Source organism: Rhinolophus hipposideros (assembly GCF_964194185.1).
Source record: "Rhinolophus hipposideros genome assembly, contig: SUPER_9_unloc_2, whole genome shotgun sequence".
In the NCBI taxonomy this organism is placed as follows: domain Eukaryota; kingdom Metazoa; phylum Chordata; class Mammalia; order Chiroptera; family Rhinolophidae; genus Rhinolophus; species Rhinolophus hipposideros.
Window position 1 is genome coordinate 151,929 of NW_027669496.1, and position 19,427 is coordinate 171,355.

The window sequence follows — 19,427 nt, forward strand, 5'->3', positions numbered from 1 at the left end:
TATCAATCTCAGGAATCTGCCTGGATAAAAATTATACTTTAGAGGCAAATTAATGAGCTCGATTGATTTTCTCTGACTTTGGACTTACTTGTTTAGTTTGTTTTCCAATGATGATCTAAGTTTTAATTCCTCTAGGTAGAGGTGTTTACATTCTTCCAATTCTATTTTACAAGAAGTTTTCACTTTGAAGAGTTCAGATTCCAGACGTTTAAATCTGAGTTCCATGTCACTTAGGGAAGCGCCATCATGGTCATTTAACGGGTGTACGTTTTTTTGAGATGCTGCTGGTTCCTAAAGCCAACGGAAAGGATACATTTTAAAAATAATTATAAACTGAATAATTACAGTCTATTTGTATTCTTTAGTTTTAAGTCAATGATTTGGATGGCAATTTAAATGTGAAAAAAGCTGAAGTTTAAAATATTTACCATCAATACGGAATAAAATAAATCTGAATCATGAAAATATTTTGAATCATCTCATCTAACAATTCCAATAAGAGAATCAATTTTAAATTTTAAAAATTGAACAATATGACTTAATAATCTAAGAATATGGTGCATTTTATTTTCTTTATTTCCTAATAGTCTCGTTTTATATCAATTGGTCTTAAAAATCAAATGATTATCCAGAAAGAACAAATCTCAAAGATCAATTGAGTGATAATAATGATGGGAACTGAAATATTTAAAAGGAGAAGCAAATAGCACCTTAGTTCCAGAAAATCTAAAAAAATAAAAAATAAAAACAACTGCCATTAAGGGGAGTAGAAGAATCACATACACTATGCATATCGAAAACGTAATTTGCAGCAAAATGAATTAAGGTGTGTTAAAAATCAATGAATTAACCTGTAAAAATAGATTTAAAAATTTTTTTCTACTACATCCTGTCTTGCTCAGTCTTCAATATCCCAGAATTTACTGTGTTCTGCTTCACTCTTTTCTACCACATTCGTGACTATATGAATTTTGAGGTTTAATAATTTTTATCTCCACTCTTTTTATTCTCTACTTTTTCACATGACTTTTGTACTCCTTTCATAGATAATAACTCCTGTTTAAGATTGATTTTCTTCAACAAGGTATAGATATCTTTTTTTAAAAACACTTTTTAAAACAAATTTTTTTTTTATAATTGGGGAACAGTGTTTTTTCCAGGACCCATCAGCTCCCTGTCAAGTAACAGTTTCCAATCTAGTTGTGGGATGCGCAGCTCAGCTCCAAGTCAAATTGTTCTCTTCAATCTACTAGTTATGGAGGGTACAGCTCACTGACCCATGCGGGAATCGAACAGGCAACCTTGGTGTTATGAGCACTGCGCTCTAACCACTGAACCAACTGGCCGGCCGCCCACTGGGGGCTCAGCTCCAAGCTCCAGCCATTGTTTTCAACCTAGTTGTGGAGGGTGTAGCTAACTGGTCCATGTGGGAATCGAACCAGCGACCTTGGTTACCAAGGATTGGAACCAGCACGATGCTCTAACCATGGAGCCAACTGGCCACCCCACAGATGGAGACATTCTGAAGATGCAGTTTCCAGTTTTGCTTTGAGAGCCTCATTCTGAATGAGTAAGATAGTATGATTTGGTTACGAAGGAAGTTGACTGAGAATAGTCTAACCCCAAACCAGTATCAACTTGTGAAATAAACTCAGTTGCCATAAAATGTCATCCGTACTGTAGTAGATCCTTATTATGTGGAAACTTGCATTACTCAGAATGAAGAACAAAGAGAAAAGCACCAGGAGACTCAAAAATGTATCCTTTATTGTCATCGACTTTGCCACACAACATCTGTACTTGATTTTCTACGATTTCCTGAATGATTGGTTCACGTTTTTCTTCTATAAAATGACTGTAAGTCACCTTTGAGTTGATAGTCTCTCACCTGTTCCCCATTTTAATTCTCCGTAATTTCTTACGAAGTTGTAGGGAGTTACGAGTAACTCATCTTGAGTTAGTTAGGCCTCCGTCAGCTACAAATGTTTCATGGTAATTTGAATTGCTTTCAAGAAGAAATGATTCCCAAGGTTAAGGAGAAATCACATCTCACACTGTGAATGTTTAGTGAGATGATCGCTACATTTTTTTCAACAACAAAAAAGTGTCTTAATTCGATAATGCTATCTTGTAATCCTCTTTCCACAGTATACAAGAACATCCTAAACAGCAATAATAACAACAACAAATCTGCTGGAATTTCAGTGATACTGAGTTGCGTAGAACTACTTTCCTTAGATACAATGCTTATTTGGTAAGATGAGGTGAGTGGATGGATGTAGTGTTTTTAAAACATGGCTACAAATTCTTGACATTTCTCCATGAAATTCCCTCCCTTTTAATATGTGCTGGCCTTAGGAAGTAACTGGATTCTAGTGCATGGAATAGGGCAGAACTGCTGTGAGAATGCTATGCCTGCGGCAGAAAATGTGATACAGCTTCCATCTGTATCTCAGGGAAGCTCGCCCTGAGAACCCAGCCACCATGTTGTGCAGATGAAGAAGCCCAGGACACACAGTGAGGCCTCCTACAGATGTTCGCGCTGAGACGGCCCCAGTGGGCATCCCGGCCAAAACCCCGCTTCAACTGCTACACGTGTGTGTAACAGCCTTTAGATGATTCTCATTCGCAGCTTCATGGCAACGCAGCTGATGCCAAGTGGAACAGAAATGAGCTAGTCTCACTGAGCTTCACTCAACTGCATTACTGGTGAACAAAACAGATGCTGTTTTGAGCCACTAGCTTTTGAGTTGGTTTCTTGAGCAGCAATGAACAACTGGCATTGATACTGATATTCAAAATGGTGTGAGGCCACAAAGAAAAGCAATCTAAAACCTGTAGGAGTGCCTTTCCACCAGGAGGTAGGTGGAACCCGAAAGGATGTGGAGAAGAATGAGAACGACACCCACAAGAGCCTCCAAGAGACGGTTATTGGGGGCTTGCGGGCCCCTAAAGAGGCTGGCCACAAAGACTTCTCAGCTAGTGAAGAAAATGAGTCTGAAATCCGGATAAAAGGGGACTTTTGCTGTGAAGTAACCAAGTAACATCCATGAGATACATGAGCTAATAAAAGACTGTGAACTGTAAAGGAACCAGGACTTATTGTGTTCAAATGTGTTTCCCAATTACAGCCTCTCCCACATGCCCTGTTGTCAAATCATGCTAAAATGAAGAAATGGCTTCTGAGTGAAGATCAAATTCGCTGTGCTCCCAGGAAGACATGATCTACGGATGAGGACAAGACTGTAAAGCCTTCCTCAAGACTTCGAAAGAGTGAAGGTGGGGCCTTAAATTCCTGGAAGGCTCTTAAAAGGAAAATAATTTTATAGGCATGGTCCTACAACAGCTACAGGAAGCCCAAGAGCTTATCTCAAAACAATGTATGACGGTGGCTTTTCTAATGGCACGAACCCCAATAAACTCTCACGCAACTCCAAGTTTTTAGGATAATCAAGTAGCAAAAAACCACCTTGTTACCTTGGACTAATAAAAACCAAGAGAGTGAAAAATAAGAGGAGGCTTGTGGGTCTTAGACATTTGGGTGGAGGAATGACTCTGAGGGAAGAGCTGCAAGCACAGGTCATTTCTTATGAAAAGGACAGAACAAAGAGCTCACAGGGGACAGCCAAGGGCCATGGAGAAGCATTGGCATGATTAGGACTAAGTCCTAATCAAAGAACGGACAGCACACATCAGGCTGTATTTCAGAATTGCTATGGACTAACGTGCCTTCCACTTTCTATTTCTGCAGGGGAAACTTCAGCAGTCGAGCAGAATGTTGGGTGTGTGGGTGGTAGATAACTTGTCTCTTCCTTTCTCATGTTTTCATATTGAAAGGAATTGTCCTCAAGGGGCTTTATCCTAGAAACCAAAACCCAGGCCCTTCACCCCCATTTGCACCAGACTAAGATGGTGAAATCTTAGATTCGAACCTGAGCCTGATGCCATTAAATTGAGACTTGTGGCGAGTATTGTGTAGGGATGAGTGTATTTTCCATGTGGGGGGAATGTAAAGAATTGTGGCCAGTGGACAGATCAAGGTGGTTTTTAAATGTGTCCGTAAATTTTGAAATATTCATTGCATAAAACCACTAGAATATGGGTCAACATTAGTGACTGGCTCCTAATGAACAGAATATGTTGAAAGACATTTCGTGTGAATTCCAAGACTCCTTCACAAAGGGCAACACAGCTCCTGTTGGTTATGTCTCTGAGGATCTGAACCTTGGAATCCAGCCCCGTGTTGTGGGGAGGCTCGGGCCACAATGCGAGCCGGGTGTTCAGGTGTAGGTCTTCCTGCTGTCTCCTCCAGCTAGAGAGCCGACCAACAGTAGGCACCAACTACCGGACACATTGCTGTACAAACTTTCAAATGATTCCAGCCTCCAGCCCTCGAGCTGCCCCAATTGAAGCTGAGGGGAACGGAGACAGATGGCCTTGGCCACACTCTTCTTAAGTATGGATCTGTGAGTCAAATAACTGTTGTTTATTTCAACCACTCCATTGGAGAGTTAAGGAAAAAATAGCCACACCTTCTGGATTAAAAAAAGAGATAATAGTAAACGTAACTTATAAGTTATTAATTACAGTTATCTTCTTTTATTGCACTTTGCTGTATTCTGTTTTGCAACTATGTTTTACAAATTGAAAGCTTTGGACAATCATGCATTTAGCAAGTGTATGAATACCACTTTTCCGACAAAGTTGGATTACGTTTGGCAGTTTAGCAATGAAGTACTTTTTAATTAAGGTATGTACACTGTTTATTTAGACATAATGTTACCACACACTTGATAGACTACAGACTAGTGTAAAATAAATTTATATGCACAATTCTTGTGATTCACTTTATTGGGTTACTAGTGTATTGCTGTGGTTGGAACCAAATCTGCAATATCTCCGAGGTATGCCTTTAGTCTCCTTTATGGTGTAATCTAAGTAATGTGGAGATTGACTTATTAATGACACACAATGCTAAAGAGAAGAAGCAGTGAATACAAAAAAGGCATAAGAAGTTTCTCAAGGGTTCCCTTCAATGACAGCTAGGCAGGTAGGCATCTTTAGAAGCTTCCCTCAACGTATAGGATAAGGAAGACTGGCAAGGAGACATATGATTTCTAGTATGATAGTTGTAAAACTAGAAATAGCCAGTTAATAACCAAAATCAAACCTTTTTCCTGATTTCCATTCCCTAAAATTCTAAAAGAGATAGGCAGCTTTCAATATTTATTCATCAATCTAGTACTCAATCTTCACTTCCTTTTCCTCGGTGAGAAAATAGAGAGCATTATGGAATAATTTTTAATCTCAGTAGTAAAACAATCATAGTGTCCTCTGGCACTATTTAAATACAATCTCTCCTTTACCATACTTCAAGCTTGTTTGTATGAAAAGGGAAGACCATGTCTTCTGAATCTTATACTGAAATGCTTCTCCGTATCACATAAAAAGGCTTTGACATTTTACAATTCACATCACGAATCTATTATTTGTTTCTGATTGATTAATTACTTCCTGAATTTTAACAGCTGTACTTTTGAAATGTTTTCTTTGGATGGGATGAAATATTTATTCCATTAATTATATATGAAGCTAAAGGTACAACTATGCATCTCAATGTGTTTCTGAGAATGTAGGATCTATGCCAAGAACAAGATTGGCACCAGTGTTTCAGAAAAGAACCGGGTCAAACAGAATCTACTTTTCAATTGCAAGATGATGGATTAGAGAGATTTCTAAAGAGGAAAGCAGATGGTCCAGGTTTCATCTTCTCTTTCCTAGACAGTGAAATCTATGGAAGAGGCTATGGATTAGGAGATAGACAAAATGAAGAAAGTTGTCCACCAAGTATCAGATCTAATTACCGACATTTGATGGAAATGGGAGGGAAAGGGAAGCACTGGGTTAAAGATTAATGTTTTGAATGAAGAAAACAAAAGGAATGAGTCGACTTTGTAAGCCTAATATCCCATCATGTCATAAGATCACCAAGGTCTGCGGGCCACAGTCTCCATCCAGAAGCAAAACATCTCCACAGAAGTGGAATTAAAGATATTCCCCTACATTGACATTTTATTATTCCATAAGGCATCTGGTAATATGCAAGATGACTGGGGAAGCGTTCTCATAACATTTGATTTGGTAATGGCGTAAGGACAGATCTATAGATCAATGAATCAAAATTAAGGATCCGGAAATTAACCTCATATGTAGAGCCGAGTGATTTTTGACAAGGGTGCTAAAAAATCCAATTGGATGTGAATAGTCTTTTGAGCAAATGATACTGGATCAACTGGGTATCCACATGCAAAAGAAAAAATTAGAGCTCTACATCATACCAGATATAAAAAGTATCTCAAAATGTAAAAGCTAAAATTATAAAAGCTTAGAAGAAAGCATAGGTATACGTCTTCATGAAAGAGTTCGTAATTGAGTGTTTAAAAAAATAGATTAACTGGACTCCATTAAAATAAAATGCTTCTGTGCTTTAAAGGATACCATTGAAAGACTAAATAAGCAAGCTAATGAAAGGGAGAAATATTTGAAAATCCTATATCTGATAAGCGATTTGTATCCAGGATATATAAAGAACTCTTACAATTCAACAAGAAAGAGACAGTGCAATTTTAAAAGGGCAAAGGAATTGAAACAACAGTTTTTCAAAAAAGTTATACAAATGGATAATAAGCATGGGAAAAGATTGCTCAGCATCATTATTCATCAGAAAAAACTACATCAAAACCACAATATGGAGCAGAGAGTTCACTAGTGGTTCCTTAGGGCTAGGAAGAGTGGGAAGGGCAGACTGGCACACGGTGAAGGCTAACAGTACACAGATACTTTCCAGGGTGATGAAAATGTTGTAAAACTGATTGTGATGATGACTGCATAAAGCTTTTAATACACTAAAAGCCACTGCACTGCACACTTTAAATGATGGAACTGCATGCTATGTTCATTATATCTCAATGAAGATTGGAGCCAGTGCTTTGGGGTCATGCAACGGTGTCCTTCTTGGCTTTAGATCACTAGCCAGGGTTGAGACATAGGAGAGGTAACAGTATGCCCTTTTATAGAAAAATGATATAGAAAATAAGCTATCTTTTTCACTGCTTGAGTCTGTAAAATTAAGAGAGAAATCAGTATTGTACTGCTCAAAGCATTGAGTGGTTTCTATTTCCCCAAATTAAGTGATTTCTGGGTCCCAAACGGATTACAAAGTACCTTCTGTTTTAACCTAGCCATCTGAATATCCATTTCAGATTGATTGGGTTCTAAATCTCCAAGGAAACTAACCTCTCCATTTTGACTGTCATGTAGCATCCTTGTATTCTGAAAGAGGGTCTTCAGTCTGCAGAATTGTAGAAAACGAGTAAGTCAAATTCTTTAAGAGTAAATGTTTAGGAATTATTTAAAGAGATGATATGTCTATCATACAAAATAAACAAATCTATAAATTATGATCCTCTCCTATTTGTTCCAGTATAAGAGTTTGAAAGCATACTAATTAAATTATAATCTTAGGTAAGTAACATAAAACAATTGTGATACATATGATACAGACTTCACATTGTAACAATGTAAGGTTCTTATAATTAAAGTATTATTAATATCCACTTAAGATTGTTAGTATCAAACATATTAAATATCAGCTATAAACCAGAGATTAGTATCCAAGGTGAAGAAGAAAAGTATAATATATGTGGATGTTTTGAAAACACGCCAAAATACCATTCGGTGCCTACTGACCACAGTCTACCAGAAGAAAAGAAAGTACGTACCAACAAGAGATCATTCAAAATAGAAAGAGAAACCGGAAAGAAAAATCTGAAGTCTGAGTGGAGGGGAAAGGAAAGGGGCAGGGCTTTAGAAGAAAGGAAATTGGAGAGATAATGTGTCACAGTCTCTTCGAGTCTGTCTTACGAAGAGATCTTTGCTAGCACAAAGTTAACAAAATGAGAATACAAAACAATGCAGAGAAAGACAGTGACATGGGAGAAAAAACACTGAGGAGAATCAGAGAAAGAACTTCATTCAGTAAGCAGCAAGTAAACAGAAAGCAAGCCACGTGCGGGCTTCCCAGACGTTGGGAAAGATTCCATTATTATTTGAGTGAGATGATTACTCATCTCATTCTTTTTTAAGTTATACATATGGTTTGGTATGTATGACATATTTTATAACTGACAAAAAAGTAGAAAGAACATAGAAGCCAAATCAATAACAATTCTGATGTTGTTAAACAATACCACAGATAGGTTTTTAGACATTAAACTGTTAGAATGCTGAAGGCAAGAACACTACGAAAAGAAGGAAAGATTACCAAAGAGAGCACAGACATCCTGCAGAAATAAAGATTCAAGGGAGACCAGGAAGAGTGCAGTTGACAGTATATGCAAAAGACACGGTCATTATAGTTTTAGGAATCATTCAAAAGTAGGTATAATATTTTGGCATTCACACAAGTTTGACTATGCTGAGTTTCTGATGTAAATTTGTAAGTAGGATAGCTTTTTTAATTATGAAAATTACAGGTATGAAATACATTTGTACTTAGGTTTTCATAAAGTGAGAATTATAATGAAATAGTAATTAATGGTTGACATGATCTGAAATATTAAAACCTTACTGGTAACCTCTGTCTCTAATTCATCATTTTTCTTCTTTTGTTGATTCATATTATATTGCAGAGATTCTAACTTCTCATAGTACTTTAATTGTTCCTTTTCATCCTCAGACTTTGAAAAACATTTTTAAAGAAAGTTAATTTTAAAAATCTAGAGACTCACTCTTCTTTCTTTAAAATATGATTCCTCATGAGCTCATGAGTAATATGTGTACACAGGTGTATAAAATGTAGTTGTAGACCTGATGCCAATAAGGACAGAGTTCAAAAACAATGACATTTCTTAAAGCAGCTGAAATGGATTTTGCAGTGTCATCATTGGTTTCCTGGAATTTAAATTGCCAAACTTTCTTAAAAACAGAGGCTTTTACATGTAAAAATACTAAGTGTTAAAGAATAGATTTAAATAGTGGTTCTCTTTACATTTTAGTTTCAAGAAATGCTCCCAGAGACATTTTCATCAACATTTCAAGATTTTACAGGGTTTATGGAATCACATTTTCGTATGATAATCTTTGAAAACTTCCTGTGCAGTCCCCCTTAGATTGTGATAATCTGACATGAGCATCAGATGAAGACTCTCATTCTCTGTAAGCGTTCTTCCATAGGTTTCAATTTCTCCTTTTCTAGTAAATATTTTTCTCTTTAAAGTTTATCTTCTCTATATTATGTAAAAACATAACTTTTTCTTGATTCCTGTAACTTTTTCTGTCATCCTGTTTTTCTCCTTAGACTCTAACCCTCTTTAATATGTGGTCTCATCCCCAGGTCCATATTTTCGCCACTTATTCTCTTCTTTTACATGAGAGCCTGACTTTCTGTCCTTATAATTGCGCGAAAACATTTTTCAGGGTCATCTCTTTAGTCCTTGTCCTGCTTTACTTCTCAGCAGCAACTGATAAGGATGCCCACACCCTTTCTATAGTCTTCTCAGCCCCACTCATCTCTAAACAGCAGTCCTGGTGGGCAGGCCTTGACCCTTTTCTATTCCTCTTTTTAAATGCTCTCAGGTCCTTAAATCCTAGTGCTTCAAACCACATTCCCTCATCTACAGTGGCAGCCTTGACCCCTTTACTGAGGTCATCTGTACTTTCCTTTTTCCCCTCGAGCTCCTCATAGACAGTGTCCCTCAACCACACACTCATAAACCATGACTTGCTATGGATCAGCTCATCTGGTACATTTCATGGGGATTCTTATCACTGTTACTACGAACATAGCGTTATTTTCAGATCTTGGCAGCTCCTCACCCTTAGGATGTTGACCAGCATACTTTGTCCTATTTTTCTCTCAGAATGCATAAGTTTTTTCATAAGGTTCACATTATCTACTATTCGCCTTTCCATTTTTGTTTGCTCTATTGAATAACTTCCTATTCCTTGGGACCTGACCTGACCTATGGAAGTGTTCTGAAATTCCTTTTGCAAGTACACTCCACCATCTTGTTTGACAGCTTAAGTCAGTTGGAGCTATCCTTTCTTCCCAGTCCAGATGCTTCCTCTCACATTGTGTGAATCAAATATCTTAACCCAGGTACTCTCTCACCTTGGGGGCTATTGATCGAATTCGTTGAAACCTGTCATAATTAAACTTTTGATTTACAGGGTAGACCTTATGGTGGCTGATAATTCTGTCAAGATCCTAATTACTTCCCCTAGGAACCTATCGTCCCTCATTATTTTGGTATAAGCTTAATCAGTTGTGGGTGTGCTTACAAATTTTTCTATTTTTTGACATTCAATATTATTTTATATTAATTTTAGGTGTACAGCATAGTGGTTAGAATTTAAGTAATTTAACAAAGTGATTCCCCTGACTCATCCAGTACCCACCTGGCACTATACATAGTTATTGTCATAGTATTAACTATATTCCCTATGCTTTACATTACATCCCCATGACTATTTAGTAACTACCAATTTGTACTTTTTAACCCCTTCACCTTTTCCGCCCTGCTCCTAACTCCTCTCCCATCTATCACCCTAAATTATCTAGTACTCATCTGATGCCATGTGTTGTTATTGCAATATCATTAATACATGCCTTATACTATACCCTGGATCCCCATGACTACTTTGTAACAACCAATTTGTACTTTTTAATCTCTCCCCTTTTAACCCACTTCACAAACCCCCTTCCAGCTGGCAACCAACAAAATGTTCTTTGTATGTATGAACATTTTTCTGTTTGTTTGTTCTGTTCTTAAATCCCACTTAGAAGCACAATCACAGTGCATCTTTCTCGGTCTGACACACTCCACTCAGCACTGTACTCTCCAGGTCCATCCACACCGCCACAGATGGCCAGAGCCCATTTCCTTCTGTGGCCAAGCAATATTCCATTGCATACATGTATCATCTCTTCTTTATCCATTCATCCATTGATAGGCTGCATGCACATCTTGGCCATTGTAAAGAATCCTGCAGTGAACATATTGATGTACACGTCGCCTCGAATTGGCATTTTTCGGTTTCTTTGGATAAATACTCTGAAGTGGGATATCTGGGTCATTCTTCAACTCTTGTGATAGCCTTTGTTTAAAAGTCTATATTGTGTGATATAAGTATTGCTCCCACAGCTTTTTAAATTTTATTTTGTTTTCATGAAATATCCCTTTATTTTCAGTCTCTGTGTCTTTTGATCTGAAGCAAGTCTGTTGTAGGGAGCATATGTAAGGATCTTATTTTCTTATCCTTTCAGCCACCCTGTGTTTTGATTGGAGAATTTAATCTATTTACACATAAAGTAATTGTGCATAGATATGTAGTTACTGCTATTTTATGATTGATATTTTTGTTCTTCCTTTTTTGTTCCTTTTAAAGAAGTCCCTCTAATATTCCTTGTAATACTGGTTTGGTACTGATGAACTCCTTCAGTTTTTTTTTTTTTCCTCCTGAAAGCTCTTGATCTGTCCTATGATACTAAATTATAGCTTTGCTGGGTAAAGAAATCTTAGTTGTAGGCATGTCTTTCATCACTTTGAATATTTTGTGCCAATCCCTTCTGGCCTACAAAGTTGCTCTTGAGAAATCACCTGCTAGTCTTATGGGTGCTCCTTTACAGGTTACTAACTGCTTTTTTCTTGCTGTTTTAAAGTCTTTATTTGCCTATAAACTTTGGCATTTTAATTATGACGTATTCTTGGTATGGGCCTGTTTGGGCTCATCTTCTTTGAAATTCTGGGCTTATATGTCCATTTCCTTTACCAAGTTAGGGAAGTTCTCAGTCATTATCAAGTACATTTCGAATTCCTTCATTTCTTCTTCTCGTAGTACCCCATATGATAATGTTGGTATGCTTGACATTCTCAGAGGTCCCTTAAACTGTCCTCATATTTTGGATTCTTTTTGCTGTTCTGACTGGGTATTCTCAGCTACCATATCTTCTAAATCACTCATTCGATTCTCTGCTTCATCTAGTCAGTTTTCATTCCCTCTAAGACATTCGCTTTTTCAGTTATTTTATTCTTTACTTATGACTGGTTCATTTTTATGTTTTCTATCTTCATTTTTATGTTTCCTATGTCTTAGTGGAAGTTCTTCTTGAGGTCCCTGAGCATCCTAATAACCAGTGTTTTGAACTCTGCATCTGATAGATTGCTTGTCTCTATCTTGCTCAGTATTTTTCTGGCGGTTTCTTCTGTTCTTTTATTTGGCATGTTTCTTTGACTCCCCATGTTGGCTCCCTCCTTCTGAATGTTTCTGTGTATGAGGTAGGACTGCTGTGTCTCCCAGGCCTATCTGAGTGGCCTTATATAGTAGGTGTCCTGTGGGGCCGTGTGGCACAGCCTCCTTGGTACCCAGAGCCAGGCGCTGCAGCTCTGCCCCTTGTGTGAGTTCTCTGTGCTCTCCTGTTGTAGTGCAGCCTCTGTTGCTCTTTGTATGTCAATGGGAGGCATTGATCGTCAGACTGTGTGGTTGTGAGGACTGACCATGACTACAGTGGAGGAGCTGTTTTGCAGGGGCTGCCCCTACAGAGCAGGATTTGCTTTAGCAGGGCACTGGTGTCTGCCCTGTGTACACTTTGGTTGTGTCTTTCTGGGAGGCACCAGAGCGGTGATGCTCCTGCTCTGTCCAAAGATGGCCACCAGGTATGTCAGCCCTAGGGACTCCTAGAAGTGGCCCGGCCACAGGCCTAGTTCAGCCGCAGCCTATGTCCTGCGAGGGCCACCTAGCTTGACCACAAAGCAGGATGCAGATGGCTGCCACCTGCACCGGCTTTGGAGGTGCCTCAAGAGTTCCAGTTATGAACCATAGCCAGCTTCCATTAGTGCCATCTTGGGTCTACACAGCAAGAAGTAAAAGACAGCTGAGGCCACGTAAAGCTTATTTAGGTTTTGTGAACCTTTGAGAGATTTTAGGCAAGTCTGCAGCATGAGCCAAGACAGGATGTTTTTTTTTTGGAAAAGTCACTGGAAGAAGCTTGGGTTGGCTCTCAAGTTAGGTGGGGCAGGTTCTCAGGGAATCACTGTTCTCAGGGACAGTGTTAGCCAGGTTGATGTAGACTCAACTGATGGAGGCCGTCTATGTCTCACACTGCGACGGGTGATGGATCAGTACAGAAACAATGGATTCTACAAGCACCTCTGTGTGGGAAGAAGCTCCCCTCCAGCCATCACCCTAAAGGCAAAAAACTTAGTTCCCCCCCTTATATCCCTGAACTACTGCCCAGTGTTAGAGTTCAGGGCAAATGAATCTGTCAGTTAGTAAGCCCATTCCAAGCCCTATAAAAGAATCAACTGGGACTCTAGCCATCCTTTTATCTCACCCAACCAGAATGACCAGTGGTTTCCACAGCCAGAAGCTATGGGGACATCTCTCTCTAGCATTGGAATCCTGGGCTAGGATGCCTGGTGTGGAGCTGGGACCTCTCACACCCCTAGTGGACCTCGACAAGCAAGATATCCCTCTAGACTTCTGACAGTCGCACAAGGGTCTGGCATCAGCTCGTTCTGTTTTTCTGCTCCTCCTACCAGTCTCGACGTGACTTCTTCTGTATGTCCCTAGAGGTAGGACGACTTTGGTTGAGCTTGACTTCAGGTGATGCTCAGTGATGATAGTTCTGTAGTTTAGTTGTAATTTTGATGTGGTCGTGAGAGGAGGCAAGCATGGCATTTACCTACTCTGCTATCTTGACCACAAATCCCCAATTTTTCAATTTTTGATACCTTAATATAATAGATTTCTCTATAAAGCTGTGATGTGACAACTCATGGAACTCAAATTCATGTAAGACTCCTTATCAACACATTATCATGTCACTCATATGAAAAGTATGTTAGCAACATAATGTGACTTAATTGACAAGAAGTCTAGACAAAAATTTTTTTTCAAAGTTTCTTTGGCCACAAGAAGGACCATCAGAACAATCTTCTGTTTCCCTTGATGGGCATGACTGTCTAATGAAATTGCTTAGCCCTGGCTACTGTGACTGAAAGACACCAGCTGGAAGATACATCTATGTCATTGGTCCACCTCAGGGGTCACAATGCGATCTTGTGATGGGAAATCCTAGGGAGCCTCTCCTACAGAGGACAGAAGGATGGCAGGGGAATGTTGTTCTGCTTAGGAAAGATAGTGACACGGTTTTCACTGTCCATCAGGAAATTGTCATCCTGGATGACACATCAATCTTTTCTGACATCGAACTGTTAAATTTTTAAAAGCGTATGATTAACTCAAGTGAATGGAAAAAGATTAGTTTCTAAACTTGCAAAGCTAGAAGCACTATGTTACTATGTAAGGACTTGATTGGGCATTCATTTCTACTTTTACACTGGCATCTCTTTTCTTTTTCAAAATCCAACAAAGAGAAAAGTATATTCTTTTCAGGAAACATTTGCCTAATGACCCAGTATTCGTTAATGATGAAGAAAACAAATTAGAACATTAAAAGTAATTCATTCTCCAAATCTCACTAAAGGGTTTAGATTTCAAGGGAAATTTAGAATTCTGGATCAAATCATTACTCAAATGCCTGGACTCAAACAGATATTTGTACTCCGATGTTTGTGGCAGCATAAATAGCAACAGCCAACAGTTGGAAAAACCCAAATGTTGTACACACGAAAGGATAAATGAAACATGGTGTATATCAAATGTTGCCTTTAGACTATCACAATCTTTTTCTATAAAAATCTTACTACAAAAATCATTAATTTTATGAACTGAGATTTCTTTCTCTGTGGAGAGGAATTACGTTACTCCCAGCAAGTAGTATCAACATGAATACAGTACTTTTATTAATGAGACTGTTCTTATTGTCTAAAATATCCTTATATGCTACTATGACAGACATAGAAATTCCTTTGCAGTATGACAGAAATGAAGAGATTCACTTACCAAACTTGTACCTGACAGGTGCCTGAGAAGCTGTTCGATTATGCCCACTAGCTTTTTATTTGTCAGTCTTAGGTCAGTATTTTCAGCTGCAAGCCTAAAGTGAATATTTTGACATAATTGTTCTCACACCTTGACTTTAAAGCATACCACATAATCACTGAACAAATATCTAAGGTGCAACTACATAAAATCTTACAATTTGAAAAGCGCATGATTTGGCAATTGTGCTATTTTTCTAGTTGTGAATTTTGCATAATATGCAAAATTAGAGATAATGTACACAAATTATTCTTTTCAAGGTAGCTCAAAGCTGACATTTTGACCCAGCTTCACACTCATGTGTTTATTGTTATAACTGATCTAATAGTCATACTACACTACACATCTGCTTTATAAATACTCAAGTTATTTTCTGTGCTGCTTTAACTTATACTTTTGCACGTGATCTTGCATCTTCTCAGTGCATCGTGCATCCTCTGGATGTCGAGCTCCTGCTTCTTGCAGCTAAAATAAAGAAAAAGTTATGTTTACTGATGATCTATGACATCTGACAATTAAGTTCGCAAACTTGTTGCAATGATGTTGCTCCCCTTTTTTTATATATATGTGAGGGACTGTTCATTATGAATTTCTACCAACTGGACACACAGTTAACCAAGTTTACTCTTTGGAATTGCTTAAAAGATTGTGTGAAAAAGTTAAGATGACCTGAACTTTTAGCCAACGACTCATTGCTCTTGCATCACGACAATGCACCAGCTCACAGGGCACTGTGTCTGAGGGAGTTTTTAGCCTGTAAACAAATAACTGTATTGCAACACCCTCCCTACTCACCTGATCTGGTCCCCAGTGACTAAATATGTCATTATCCAAAGATAAAGAAAATATGGAAAGGAAGACTATTTGATGACATTCAGGACATCAAGGGTAATATGATGACAGCAATGATGGCCATTCTAGAAAAAGAGTTCCAATGTGCTTTGAACTGTGAACTAGGCGGTGGCATTGGTGCAGAGTTTCCCAAAGGGACCGTTGTGACCGCAGTGATATTCAGCAACGAGGTATGGAGCACTTTTGCTTGAATGAGTTCTCACACTTAATTATCATACCTTGTGGTACAAATGACCCAAGAAATCAAACATACTGTATTCCAAGCATCCCATCAACTCTAATTTTAAATATTCACATACGTGAATTACCAGGCTAGTCCAGTGATTATGAAAGTTAACAGGCTACTCTTGGGGGCAGTCAGATAGTCATGGAATAGTTTGAGGGGCAGTAACTAAATAAGAGCCAAAATGCCTGGGTTTTTATCCCAAGTCCATCAGTTATTAGCTGGGTAACCTTGAGCAAAATGTGGGAAACCGTGCTGAAGTGCTAGCAGGTGTTGTTTTGTGAAATGTTGAACCTTTGACTTCCTTGAGTGGTTTGTGCTCCCAGCAAGGCAAAACTTGCTACTTTGAGAACACAGAACTAGACAAGGTCAGGAAGTGTGGAGCTGGCCAAAAAACAAGCCCTTGTTCATGCAAACATTGTAACTACTAGATTGCAGACAGTTCTGTTACTTTTTGATGCCCAGAGTATATAAGCTGCAAAAATAAACTTGGGCTGAGGCATTCTACTTAGAACTGAGGCATTCTACTTAGAACTGCATCAGTCTACTTAGAATTGCCTGCCCTCCCGATCCCATCTTTGTCTCTCTTCTTTTCTCTCAATCCTCACTCCCCACTTCAGGGACTGTTGTCTCGTCAGCAGGCACCGACAGCAAAATGCTTAAATTTTGGGGGTCTCAGTTTCTTCATGTATAAAATGAGACAATAGTGGCATCTACCTCACTGAGATATTGGGAAGATTAAATTAGGGAACATATGTAATAGAAAAGGACATGGCACACAGTAAAATCAAAGGGTTTGCAGTTAGCATTATTGTTGCTGTATTTTAGGTTCTAATAAAATTTGATATTTTACACAGATGGGATGCCAATGGAAGTGGAACCAGTGTAAGAGTACACCAGTTACACTGAAATCATTCATCAAACTATCGGCAATGTCAGCAAATGGGGAGCATTAAGCCCAGAATATAACCCCAGTACTAAAATCCTTTTACCAATTCCAAGAGCCAATAGTACATTTTCTCTGCTTGTAATAATGTATACGTTCCTATGTACACTCAGTGTAGTCCATAATGAGTATGGACTACAATGCAAATACCACCTCCTGGATTGAGCATACAATTTATATGACCGTGAGAGGCAGGGTAAAGCCACTGATATGGAAATAACGGACTCTAGTGCTAAAGCCAACTTTCCAAATCAATTCCTTCCCAGCAACTGGTTCTGTGGGGATGTGTCAGAACTCAGAGGAGCAGATGGAAGCAGCACGCTCTGGCAGATCAGAAAAGCCGTCCTCAGAGCTGTAGTTAGAATGTGCTATCCACCTGTACACCCTGGCTGGCTGTAGACAGGAAGGGCTGGCTCCCTTTTATTTTAGTTTTTTATTTTTATGGAGAGGGGGAACATGAGCATTTCACTGAACAATTTTCTATTAGATTCGTGCTTTCAGTTTTATATATAATTGTGAGAAATACTTTCAGAATAAAAGTTTAATTATATCAATGTCTCCAAGGGGAAGTATTGGTTTGGTATAAAATATTTAATTTTATCCTAACAACTGTTGAAGAAAACATTTTCAATTTATGCAAGGATAGGTGCCATCATATCAAATACTATTTCCCCTTAGACAAAGTTATACTTAGAAAGACAGAATTCTCTCTCATGAAAAATTGAAACTATGTCAAATTTAGGGCTTGATTGCTCTGCACAGACTATCTGACAAGTGCTGAGGAACACGAGTTCAATGAGAGTTCAAACAGTGAGAGAAAGCTTCATGGAGAGGCCAGATTGGGAGCCAGAAATCCGGGGGGCAGGGAAATCAAAACACTGGCTCCCACCATAACTTGTAAACTCATGTTCATAGCAGAATTATTAACAGCCAAAAAGTGGAAACAACACAAAGTTCCATCAGCTGATGAATGGGTAAGTATTTTGTCCACAAGGTGAAGCAACATTGGGCAATAGGAAGAAATAGCTCACAACTGATGTGTGCTACAACACGGTGGAACCCTGGAAACGTGATGTTACGTGAAAGAAGCGAGTCACAAGGGACCTCACATCGTGTGATTCCATTTACATGAAATATCCAAAGTAGGCAAATCTACAGAGACAGAAAGTAGATTGGTGGTTGCCTGAGGCTGGGAGAGACAGGAAGATAGGGTGACAGCTAAGGGATGTGGGGTTTCTTTTGGGGGTAATGGAAATGTTCTATAATTGTGGTGATAGTTCCACATCTCTCTGAATGTAACAAGAGATATTGAATTGTATATTTTAAATGGTGAAATATGATATGGGGATTGCATCCCAATGAAGATTAAAAAAACACAAATATAGTGAATCTGGATTATTTTCTTAATTCTCTATTGTGGGTGTGCATACTATAATGATCAACATATTTCTACACTTTTACAATATTTCAAAAATGAAAACAAAATGAAGGAAATGCCTACTTCAACTGGTTTGTATAATGAACTTTCTGTACAAGTTAGTTTGAAGTCCATGAAATATATACCAATGCTGTAACCATTTACAAAAGTGATGATAAGAAATAAGACAAATTTCTGAATCGTTCTAGTAAGCATTATCTTCTGATTTTAAATGGCTGCTTCATCCTGGTAATGGAGATATCACTACAAAATATTGTTTAGTAGGAAGAAAGTCTCTCGATTTCTATGAGGAATGCTGCCTATTTCTCAACGTTACCAAGGGTATAGATATAAGAAAAAACATACGTTGCAAATAGCAGGATAGAAGCCAGAGTTTAAGAAGTGCATTATAAAGACAATAAAATTATAATAAATTAATTACACCGAAAACACAAAAGAAAGCTGCCCTTGAAAATCAGGATCTTAAAACACTTTATATTAATCAACTATAGATGAACTGTTGACAGGTTACATTTCACACATACCTGATGTCTGATTTGCTCTAATGTCTTGAAATCCTGTGTCTCAGCTTCTGAATTCATACGGTAACGTGATCTATCCTCCAGTGAAGCCTCTGACATAGACAGTTTTTTTGTGGAGTCAGGTAGCTCTTGTTGAAATCGTCTCCCAAGCACCTAGGAAGATGATTCTGTTAGTGATCTCATAAACACACCTATTAAATTATGTTAAAATTTGCTAACTCTAACATATTAATATAATATGTAACTCGAAAAAGATCACCCCATGCATCAGTTCACCTTCTTTTCTTCTTTTGGACACAATTCTGTCTACTGAATCTGGGTAAGACACAGAAGGTGTTATCCTGCTGCCCACTCACTATTACGTAGGTTACTTGAACAACAGATTCAGCCCCACTCTCCACTTCCCCTGATGAAGCCGCAGAGTTTAACAATCTACTGACA

The 19,427-nt window shown here is 38.4% G+C and overlaps 1 protein-coding gene across 1 annotated transcript in view; it reads right to left on the reverse strand.

Annotated features, from left to right (window-relative positions):
- The window catches only part of LOC308502951 (ankyrin repeat domain-containing protein 26-like), an 82,472-nt gene that overhangs the window by 53,285 nt on the left and 9,760 nt on the right, over window positions 1-19,427 (reverse strand). Inside the window, exons 6-9 of the mRNA XM_081080753.1 lie at window positions 18,990-19,139; window positions 15,401-15,471; window positions 14,968-15,061; window positions 8,630-8,738 (exon numbers count right to left, since the gene is read on the reverse strand). Of these exons, the coding sequence (XP_080936879.1) occupies window positions 8,630-8,738; window positions 14,968-15,061; window positions 15,401-15,471; window positions 18,990-19,139 (424 nt within the window). The remainder of the gene's footprint in view (window positions 1-8,629; window positions 8,739-14,967; window positions 15,062-15,400; window positions 15,472-18,989; window positions 19,140-19,427) is intronic.